The sequence below is a fragment of the Crinia signifera genome, chromosome 11 (genome assembly GCF_055691185.1).
Source record: "Crinia signifera chromosome 11, ASM5569118v1, whole genome shotgun sequence".
Lineage (NCBI taxonomy): Eukaryota > Metazoa > Chordata > Amphibia > Anura > Myobatrachidae > Crinia > Crinia signifera.
In genome coordinates, this window is record NC_139227.1 from 64,887,269 (window position 1) to 64,899,340 (window position 12,072).

General features: G+C 42.1%; 1 protein-coding gene across 1 annotated transcript in view; it reads right to left on the reverse strand.

The window, feature by feature from the left end:
* RIN1 (Ras and Rab interactor 1) overlaps positions 1-969 on the reverse strand; it is a 61,117-nt gene extending 60,148 nt beyond the window's left edge. Inside the window, exons 1-2 of the mRNA XM_083165531.1 lie at positions 918-969; positions 486-562 (exon numbers count right to left, since the gene is read on the reverse strand). Of these exons, the coding sequence (XP_083021657.1) occupies positions 486-517 (32 nt within the window). The 5' untranslated portion in view covers positions 518-562; positions 918-969. The remainder of the gene's footprint in view (positions 1-485; positions 563-917) is intronic.
* Positions 970-12,072: the final 11,103 nt, after the last annotated feature.

Sequence of the window (12,072 nt, forward strand, 5' to 3'; positions counted from 1 at the left end):
GTGTATAACACTACAAACATACAAGCAGCATGACAGGGGTCTGATTCAGATCTGTTAGCAAGGCTACAATTTTTGCAAAAGGACAAAATGATCCACTGCAAAGAGAGTTAGATTTAGGGGAGTCATTTTGTTTCTGTGCATGGTAAATATTGGCTGCTTTATTCTACACACCTCACCCAAATGTAACTCTCTCTACACATGTTCCATCTACCCCACGGTTTTGTCCAACTGTAAAAATTGCAGTCGTGCTAATAGCTCTGAATGAGTCTCCAGCAGCAGGATTTAATGGTTTTTTAACTAGTAGCTGTATAATTATTCTAAGCAACATTACTAAGTTGATTCAGAGCATACCTTTGTCAGATTCTGCTGAGCGTCCATAGACTGCTACCCTGTGTATTGGCACTATATGGTAACACACTGATAATGAGCATGTGCTAGAATGATATACACAATGAGGGTAAGTAATAAGCAGATAATTATAGTACCTTGTGGTGCTGGGGTCAGGAACACTGTCCATGCCAGTAATTCCGGTGTGTTTCCTTCTTTCTACAAGATGCTAGATCTGAATTTAAGGAAAGGATTATAGTGTCACGTTGCAATTAAATCAGGAAAGATTATATGACTTCCCAGCTCAACTTTGGCGAAACACAGAATGACTGTTTTGTAAGTAAATGGATCTCTGATGCTGTAACTATAAATACTGTTCTGTAGCTGTACTCCCAGTTATATGTAACATACCACACACATACGTTGCTATAGACTTTAAGGTCTGCATTATAATATATCAGTTGTAACTTAAATACACTTGCTTTCTTCAGCACACATTGTCTCTATTACCAGTCAGTTCACTGTACAGCACTACAGATATGTTGGTGATCCGTGAATATAGGACAATAAAATGAATATATTTCACTTACCTTGTTCTTCCTTGGGACACAGAGTCCAGAATCTCTCTCACCCTTTCTTCCCCCTCCCCTGTGGGTGTTCCCAAGTGACTAACCTTCAGGGTGTTGCAAGGTGTATACGCAGATCCTTCTCTCACTGTTTCCATTTCCCCTCCCCATCTGAATAAGTCCCTCACGCTGCCTGTCTCCATAACATGCCTGTTCTGCAGAGACTTGTGAAATTAGTGAAGCTTCGGAGATTCCAGGAGTGAAAAAAAACTGGACTAGCAGATATACTCAGCCCTATAACATGTGCATTGTACCACTACATGATCCACTCTGCACAATGATTCGAGACTTCTCTTTGCCATTACTTGTTTGAGTATTTGTGATTTATTAGGATCAACACAATTTGGGCTCAGATTTTCTGGAATTAAATACTTCAGGATTTTGTTTCAACAAGTTGAACTGTAAAGCAGTGAACAGTGGGGTATTTTATAATGGCCATTGTACTCTTCATTATCAACTTATTGGACAGACTGATACCCAGGGCTTAAAGTGGGACTGTAAAGGTTGAGGTAATCACTTCCCCTGCCAGTACCCCCCCCCCCCCCCCCGACCCCCCTACCCCACCACCGACATATTAGGCAGAGACCACGACCAGGACAGTGCTACGGTTTTCAGCACCTACTGAAAAATATAACCACCCAGCCATCGTCCCCCCACTTTAACCCCTGCCGATACCCATGGACCTGGTGTTAAACTTCAAAGCTGTTCTGTGGCTGCCTTATTTTTTTTAGATCACTACTTGAGTAGGATCTATAGGGGGTGCAGTGTGTGTTGCGCACATGTGGTCCTGGGACCGGGGGGACGATGACACACGCTGCACACCCTGCAACCATTTCATACTTAACTACATCAGCGCTGTAGGTATTCCTAGGAGAATAGCGCAGGTGCCATGTTTCCGGAGATCAGTGCTGCAGAATTCACCAGTCGTAATGTTTCAGGAGTGCACATGCAGTTCACACTACAGGAATCACCAGGACAATGGAGTTCGGCACTTGCCAGGAGTCTACTATGGAAAAATATAGGGGCTGACCAGAGGTAGCACACAGTCCCGCCCTTCTCTTGTGAACATTTTAGGAACACCTCTTGCCGCACATTTATATTAATATATCTATAGTCCCATAGTTAATATTTCTATTAGTTATTTATTAGTTATGTTTTTAAATGTGATTAAACAAATAACCAAAGTAAGGGAAGAGATGTTATCAAGAGGTTCTGATGCAACCTTCAAGTCCTTCCCACATACATGTTCCCACCAATGACTTATATCTATGGCCTGATTCCGAAATAAACACTAATGCCACAACTGCTGTAAATGTGTGAGCAGTTGCTGTGAGAAAATATTTAAATGCCGTAACTGCTGGGATTTGTAAAATTTTAAATCCAAGTAATTGCATACAGAGGCAGCACTGGACACAGAATGGCTGTTTATCGAGGTCAGTTAGAATTTTGGTCACTCCAAATGGAAGGTGAAACTGAGACGATGGATCCATTTTGTCTGAGTGTGGTATTGCAATCACAGTCTGTCCCCCAAAGTGGTTGGAACAAACCTGCATTTGAGCTACCACTCTCCCGTTACCTCCCACATATGCTCCCTGACTATCAATAACAATGTAATTAATTTCTCATTGTAATCACCGATGGTAATGTAAAAATGACACCGTGTGACTGATACGCATGCACAGACCACGATAATCACTCAACAACATAAATGTTAGGTTTGTGTCCATCTTGGCACTGGTTGTGGTATGGTGGTCCGACAATCGGGATACCGACGGTCAGTAACCCAACATCGTAATCCCGACTGCCGGTGTTCCGACAGGGGAGCAAGCGCAAAGAAGCCCCTTGCGGGCTCGACACAGGTTCTATTCTCCCTCTATGCGGGTCGTGGACCCGCACAAGGCAGAATAGCCGACTGTCAGGCATTTAAACAGTCGGGATTCCAATGAAGGAGTACTGACCATCAGAATCTCGACTGTCAGGCAGTTATCCGGCACCACTTGGAACTCGGCCCTAAATCAGCAATCTTAATTCCATCCATCAACAAGCAGTGAACGGGACATAGGATGAGCAATGTTGGGCAGACGGAGCAGAGGACAGATGGAGAAAGTTAGAACATAGGGGAGATTTAACAAACCTTCTACAGAGGACCAGTAGAAGTGTTTCTCATACCATAGAACAGGGCTGGGCAACACCGGCCCTCCAGATGTTAATGAACTACACATCCCAGGATGCCTTGCATTAGTTTCAGCATGGCCACATAGCAAAACTAATGCAAAGCATCCTGGGATGTGTAGTTCATTAACATCTGGAGGGCCGGTGTTGCCCTGGTCAACCATAGAACATACCACATAAATGGTGTCAGGCCAGATGGTCATCATTCAGAATTTTGACCTGTAAGATATTGGCATACATAATGTTTACAGTACATTTTAGTTCTAGATTTAGCGCTAAGTTTATTAGGGTAGAGTTAGTGTTAGGATAGGGTTAAAATAGTGAAAAAATATTCTCTGCAAAGTGCTGCAGAATATGTATGCGCTATATAAGAAACTGTTAATAATGATTATTGTCAATATAATATGCATGTTATAATTTTGAATGTCTACATAACATACCACATCTAGATAAATGATAGGAAGATTATGATAAATAGCTAGAACCCCCATTTATCTTCTTTAGAAGGACTGACACAGTCAATTTCTGCCATAACGTGAAACAGGGAGTTCTGGGGTGATCGAGAACACAACCATAAAGTAAAGGTAACTGCACACAAAGAGATCTGCGTGGCTGGTTTTGTCTTTTCTGCATCCTAGAAACAGAAACATTGGTCAGACTCCAAGCAGCCTTTTATTTCTGTTATCAGCCATTCTTCTTACCTGGGTGCACTTCACAGAGATCCATTAACCTGCTTCAAATGACTAATAAGTTGCTTCCAGAGTGGCAGGATACACGGTGTTGTACCACATATGATGAAGGAACCGCATGTAATCAAACATTTTTTATTTATTTACAGTTTCTTATATAGCGCAGCAGATTCCGTTGTGCTTTACAATTGTTGAGAGTGATAAAATTAAATGGATAACAACAGACAGAATTGGAGGTAAGAGGCCCCTGCTGCAAGCTTCCAATCTATAGGGACATAGGTGGGAAACAGGCACCAGTAATAGCATAGCAGTCCCACCAAGTTACAAGTCCAGAAGGGAAGCTATATAATACATAAGTGCCTCAGAGGGTTAGGTGTGTGGTACCTAAATATGATAGGCTTGCCTGAAGAGGTGAGTTTTCAGGGAACGCTTGTACTGTATTATTGTTCACTCACTCTGTTAGAAAGTAAATAATTATATCTACTAGAGTAAGGTGAAGTGTCTACCAAAGCTTTCTGATGGCATAAGGTGAGGATTTAATTTTCTGTTACCGTCACTGACCTTCCCAAATGTATGCATTCACCCATCTACAGGCCATTTTTCTGTGCATAGAGAAGCACGTCAGATGTAACATGGGAACAAGCTGCTGCACAGGGACAGTGTGATGGACATATTTATAGTATGTATAATTATTTCAGTTATTGCATTGTATACTATATAGTAGCTTAATAATACAAAACTTTTGCTATATATTCACTTTTTAGTGTTGACTTTCATTGCCCTTTACATAAATGACTGATGTAAATGAGAGTGTCACAGAGGTGATGTAGCACAGGGCAGGTTTCCCCTCAGGTAGGCCATAGCATACTCAAGCTTTGATACACTTTCTTTATAAGGGGCCCATTTATAACGTAATATTTGCGGCTAATTAAACGGGTGTTTTTGGTGGTTAGCTACAAATATTAAGTATCCCCTGATCACGGAGGGACCTCAGCAGGAATCTCTGATCTCTTCTGTGATCCCTCCTGCCCCGCCACCAGCCTCATCCCCCATAGGTTTCTATGGGGGATTCGATGCTGCCCTAAGTATCAACATTGGGCAGCATCGCAGTGGGTCCCAGGGCTACCGCCATTCTGAGATGGTGGTAGCCCATAATAGCCTATGGGCGGTCAGTGGCGGGTTAGCACTGACCGCGCATGGGCAGACTACCAGGCAAAGCAGACCGCAGGGATGGGCACCTTTTGGAGACCCTTTTTTGCATATGGACAAAACTATGTGCAGAAAATTGCAGCCAACGGGTCTGAATTAGGCCCATAGTGTAATACATAGAGTAACATGTGCAGAGAGAGTTAAATGTAACATATACAGAGAGACTTAAAGTGCGTACACATACATCCTGGCCGATATATCAATGCACCATCGGCCAGTGTGTATGAGCGATATATATCTGTGAACGGCGTCGTTCACAGATATATCACATTGGCTGTGCAACACAGCTAATACCCGACATTTTTAAAGATATGTCGGTGCATCGTCCTGTGTGTATGGGCAATTCGCTGCCTGCCCGTACAGTCGCTCTGGGAGCCGCAGGCAATCGACAGCTCAATGGGCGCCCACCCATTTCTGATGTCAGTTCAGAGAAAACACTGCCCGATCCGTCTGTAGATATATCTGCATATCGATTGATCGGGCTGAATATTTCAAGCATGCTTGAAATATCTAATCATCGCCCGCGTTCTCTCTATTGGGAACACGTCAGTGACAGATCGCTCAGCACACATCGCTAGTGCTGAGTAATAATCTGTGCTTAACTAGATCGCTCAGCACAAACCGCCCATCGCCCTGTGGGGCATTAGTCTCTCTGCACGTTACATTTTCCCCACCAGCAGTGCAGCATGGTTTTGTCTATCTGCAAAAATTGCCTATAAGCAGTGCACAAAACAGCAGCCTAAAACTAAATTCATAGGTGGATTTGCTATAACTGCATGGGGTGCTACTGCTACAGGCCTCTCTTCTATGTCAAAGTGCCATATGTCTATGGGTTTTTGTTTTTACCTCTGGGCGGTATGTAAGAACCACAAACGTCATGCTATGCTCCTTGGGAAATTCATTAATTTGAGCCTGGCTATAACAATTAGCGACTCACTGAAAGAAAGCAGCATCAGGGCATTGTGCACGAAGCAAAAATGGGTCATTCTGTAAAACGTTACAAAATGTTTTTGTATTGTGCGAACCCAGGAGCCTGGTGCTGTGGATAATAGCCACAGGCAGCTTTGGCTCAGTGCCAGTTATAGGATTTCCTGTTGCCTGCAGCAACAGTGAGTACAGTATGTCAGCTCTGTGTAGAAGCAGCTACTGTACATGTCTAGTGCTGACCAAGCTGCTGGGTACAAGATTTACACCTGGAGAAAGTACTTTGTGCTGGGGTAAGGAAATGCTAAGCTTGATATACAGTTGTGCTGGGAGCAGGGACTAGACCAGCTGAGATATACAGAAGTGCAGTGTAAGCATTTGGCTGGCCAGCGTTTACCCTGCATGTGTCTATTGGGTGCATTCGCACATGCAAATTCTGGGCACAAGTCTGACATTTACAAGATCAACATTCTGGAAAATAAAACCAGTCAGACTTCTTCACTTTCACATAGATATTGGGAGAGAGGTTGGTTTGACATTCCATTCCTATTGAGACTGATAAAACAAACTCCGTACTGACGTACACACGTGAGTCATACCTTATTACACGCCTAGACACATTACATATGGCCTGCGGGATCAGAAGAGCTTTTCTCTCCCTGTATAGCTGCAGTCAGCATTTTGTCTAAATATCCAGTGGTTTTAGAGTTCTTCCTATGGAAATGTGTAATTTGCTGCTTTCTAACCGCTGTAATAATACACCATGATTGTTTGCATATGTCAAACAAAGACTTACTATGTTTAGTCAGATAAAATAGTTGCATACAATTGTAATGCGGTTTCTCACTAGGGGATCTATTTATTAATAGTGCTGGAGTTCCCATGAAATGTAAGCATTGACTCGCCGTGTTTAATGATAACAGTACCAAAAAGCAGCTGTCCCCATGAGCCATATTGCTGCTAATTAGTAGTGTACATTACCCGGTTTGACAGAGCATTGTTACTGCACATGCATAAGCAAAGGGAGCTATAGGGCAGGGATTCCCTTTTTGGAACAAAACCTCCATCAAATAGGATTCTAAAGGTGGGGTCAGCTGCAACAATACACTTGATAATTTAGGCCCCAATACTATTACAGTATGGCCCTTATTCAGATCTGATCGCAGTACAACTTTGTTCTCAAAGTGGGCAAAACCATGTGCACTGCAGGTGGGGCAGATGTAACATGTGCAGAGAGTGTTACATTTGGGTGGGGTGTGTTGAAACTGAAATCTAAATTGCAGTGTAAAAATAATGCAGCCAGTATTGACACTGCACAGAAACAAAATAACTCACACAAATCTAACTCTCTCTATACATGTTACATCTGTCCCACCTGCAGTGCACATGGTTTTGCCCGTTTTGAGAACAAATTTGTACTGCGATCAGATCTGAGAAAGGGCCAAAGTGGAGACATGAGACACATATGGGCTGGGCCAGATCGGGAGGAAAAGCAGCCCAGAAAATTTCTGAAAGCAGCCGTTGTGGAGGCCGGGGATGCTGACAGTGTTGCAGCCCTCTTAGAAGACCTATCAGTTTTGTATATATATTACAAACATATAAAATAAATTAACATATAGAGGGAGATTAATCAAATCTTGTTAAGATAGCAAGTGAGTGAATATGTTGCCTATAGCAACCAGATTCACTTTATAGAATGCATTGGATAAAACAATTACCCCCTAGTTGTCACTTATACAAACAGGGCAAGCACTGCACTGTGTAGCCAAGCACTCGTACAATAGCAATGTGCCAGCAATATGTTATGGGTGCATTGTGGGGCCGGATCCAGCATATGGGGTGGCCTTGCCCTGTGTTGGGTGGCCCCCCACAGCCTGCCACTGTATGTTGTCGTTTGGAAACTCCTTGCTAAACAGCAACACATACTGAATCAGGCCCATTGTACTATTTGTATGAGAGCAGAGAACTGAGAAAAATCACTTTCCTGATTATTTACAAACCAACTACTTGGTGTATTGTTTTCATATTAACAGCTGTTAATCTGCAGGGGTATTCATGGGGGTCTTGCTGCATACAAGATCTTGTAATGTTTGCGAGATCTCACACATGCAGGGTCGGCCAGTCTGAAGGTAAGTCACAGGTGGACATATTCACATTTTTCTCACCAGCAGCCACTAGAGGGCACCGATGTTTAAATGTAACTCCTTTCACGTGCGTCTGGCTGCTGGCTTTTAAGCTTGCACCCCCAGGGTGTGGTTAGCTAAAATCTGCAAAAACGCTCAAATTGGACTTTTCATTCCCCACTCATTAGGTTGGTCAGGATTGCCTTCTATTGTTAATACTATTACAACAAATACAAGGTAAATCTTAATAAAGTAAGTAATGCCAGAGTTTTTATATTATGAGCTATGTCTGGTAACTGTAAATTGTTCAGAAAGTAAATGGGGGTCCTTACATTTAGTTTTGAATATTGGAAGGTGGAAACTTCACAGCAGTCTAGGATGACTAAGTAATTGACATCATAAACAGCATTTGATTTCATTAGCTTAAAACGTATACAGTCAATTACAGTATACGTTGAGCCTATTGTAACATCTCATAGTGTGAAGAAAGATTATTTAACTGGTTATATTATCATGTTTTAGAGTAGATAAAGAATCCCACACAAGGAGAACATTCATATTGTCAGTAGTGGAGGGATATACAATAAACAATTTTGTTCAATTTGTATTATCAGACAGATAATTTGGGTTTTATATACTAAACAATTGAAGAAAAAGACATATCATGTTTAGAAGGATAGTTTTAATACTGAGCCTTCAATAAAAGAACAATAAATACCAGCCCCACCTGCAGTGCACATGGTTTTGTCCATTAGAGAGGGATTGTGCCTTTCCAAGTGAATCAGAATAACCCCCTATGTTTGGGACAATGTACTCACAGGGCCTTATTCAGATCTGAGCTCAGTACAAATTTGTTTGGAAAATGGGCAAAACCATGTGCACTGCAGGTGGGGCAGATGTAACATGTATAGAAAGTTAGATTTGTGTGAGTTATTTTGTTTCTGTGCAGCGTAAATACTGGCTGCATTATTTTTACACTGCAATTTAGATGTCAGTTTCAGCACACCCACCCAAATTGAACTCTCTCTATACTGTACATGTTACATCTGCCCCACCTGCAGTGCGCATGGTTTTGCCCATTTGCCAAACAAATTTGTATTGAGCTCAGATCTGAATAATGCCCACAGTGGCAATCAATTATCCATCCTTCTGGCCTTTCTGTTGCTTTCAACACTGTTGATCAGTTTTTCTTCCATTGACATTGTAGACCAGGGGTGGTCAAACCTGTCCTCAAGATCTACCAAAAAGGTAATGCTTTTCAGGCAACCTGTGGATCTATAGTAGGAATGAATGCAGCATGTTTGAAAATGTGACAGTTAGTAATAACTACAGCTGTGCACCAGCTATGTGATTTGAAAAACGTGGACCGTTGGTAGATCTCGAGGACCGGTTTGGCCAGCCCGGTTGTAGACCTTTCCTTCACTACATAACTTGAACTGCTCCTGTAGAGTCAATGTCGGACCGGGGTGTGAAAGGCCCACTAGGGAATGCAGTGATTGGAGCCCATGTTTAAGGGTCTGGCTAGTCTTCAGAGGGTGTGTGGCCAGCTTCCAAAGAAGTTTGGCTAACCATTAAAGAGTAAGTATGGTAAATTATAGTAAATACTGCTAGTGCATGCACAATAATGTACCAAAATAATATAAGTATAAGGTGATATATATAATGTGTAGTTCAAGTGCACAATCTGATGCCTAGATATAGAGGTGGGCCCCCACTGGCTGTTTCCCTTATTCCCCTGTGGGACTGTGTGTAGAGTTTTTACCTCCACTCCCACACAATGTGATGAGATCCTAACAAGGCATTGTTCTCCTGGTCAGGAATACAATTTACTCACACAAGCCTGCTGTGCATCAATGGTCCACTAACAAAGACAGGTGCTCTATGTTCTTCATCATCAATGGATTTGGACCAATGGATTTCACAATGTTGCTGCCTCCGATTTGCTGGCAAATGATAAGCAAGCAAGGGAAAGAAGCAGGGCCAGGTAATATGTAAGCTAGTAGTAGAACCCAGAAAGAGGGAGATGGTTCAGCTAGTAACAGTTACCATAGAGCGTAGGTCTTGATTAAAATAATAGTTTCCAAACATCAAAGGAAAGTACCAGTAGAGAGTATTAATCCTTTGATCCTATTTCGTTCCTCACATTGTCTCATCAAGTCCCTTTGCTTCCAACATCTAAATATGTCTACATAAGATGCTACAAAAACATTTGGGTTTATTAATTTGTTAATCAGTAATGTATGCCAATCAGTAAGGCATGCTTTCTCAAAACACTATGCCCATTTTACATTCTAAGTATGATAGACAGTAAGCACGCTATCATATGTATACTATGAAGTTGCTGTTTAATGCATCTAATAAACCTCTACCATCTGAATCATTTTGGTAATTCAGTTATTATAATGATGTAAAACTAGAGAGATCAGACTTTATGACCATTATGGGCCGAATTCATGTTTTGCAATTATCAGTAGATTGCACATGTGCCAGGATTGCACTGTGCCATAGAAAAATAGAAATTGACGACAGATAAGAACCACTTGGCCCATCTAGTCTGTCCCTTTTTTAAACATGTTACCTCAAACCATATTTGATCCTTATTTCTTTGTATGGATATCCTTATGTCTATCCCAAGCATGTTTAAATTGTACTACTGTATTTGCCTCTACCACCTCTGATGGGGGTGCCGGACGTCACTTCGACAGTCGGGATTCCGACAGTCATTACTCCAACGTCGGAATCCCGACTGCTCCCTCGTGGGGGTCCACGACCCCATAGAGGGAGAATAAAATAGGTGGCGAGCGGCTTCATTGCGCTCCCCCCCGCTGTGCAGTCGGAATCCCGACTGTCGGTGTGTTATACCACACCCCTCTGATGGGAGGCTATTCCACTTGTCCACCACCCTTTCTGTGAAATAATTTCTCCTCAAATTTACCCTGAATCTTCCTCCCTCTAGATTCAGTGCATGTCCTGGTGTTCTGTTGCTCCTCTTCTGCGAAGAATGTTTCCCTCCTGTACCTATAATGCACCACCCCCCCCCCCCCCCCCCCACACACACACACCATTCTCTTAACTGCTCTAAACTATACATATTTTATATATATATATTTTAATCTTTCCGGGTACATTTTGTGATTTAGGACATGCACCATTTTAGTTGCTCTTTTTTGTACAGTCTCTAATGGCCTCCAGAACTGAACACAGTACTCTAGATGAGGTTGTACCAATACAGTGGCATTATTACTTTCTTTCTATTGCTGGTACCTCTCCCTATGCTGCCAAGCATCTGACTTGCCTTCTTCATTGCTTTGTTACATTGCCTACCTGCCTTTAAGTCACCTGTAATAGTGACACCTAGATCCCTCTCCTCAGTAGTTTCCATTATAGTGCCATTTATACTATATTTAGTTTTTGGATTTTTGAGACCCATGTGCACGAATTTGAATATTTTTTGGCATTAAACTGTAGTTGCCATACTCTTGACTATTCCTCTAATCTACCTAGATAATCAATCATCTGTTTTACCCCTCCTGGTGTCTACCCTGTTGCGTACCTATGTGTCATCTGCAAAAGGAATATTTTACCCTCAATCCAATTTGCAATGTCAACAAAAAGGATATTAAAAAGCACTGGTCCAAGTACATATCCCTGGGGTACTCCACTGGTAACCGTTCCTTCCTGTGACAGCACTCCATTTACAACAACACTCTGTTTTCTATCCTGCAAACAATATATTATCTATTTAACTATCTAAGAATTCAATCCCAAGCTTTCAAGTTTATTTAACAGTCTGCAATGCGGGATAGTGTCAAAAGCCTTACTAAAGTTTAGATAAGCTACCTCTATGGCCCACCCTCGATCTATTACTTTAGTCACCCAGTCAAAAAAGTCAATGAGATTTGGAATGGAAGCACTGACACCCCCAACCCCCAGCTGAGGCTACCCTAGGATCTGTGCCGCTAGCCAAAATATATACCCTATGTCTCCCCTGTTGTGTTCTAT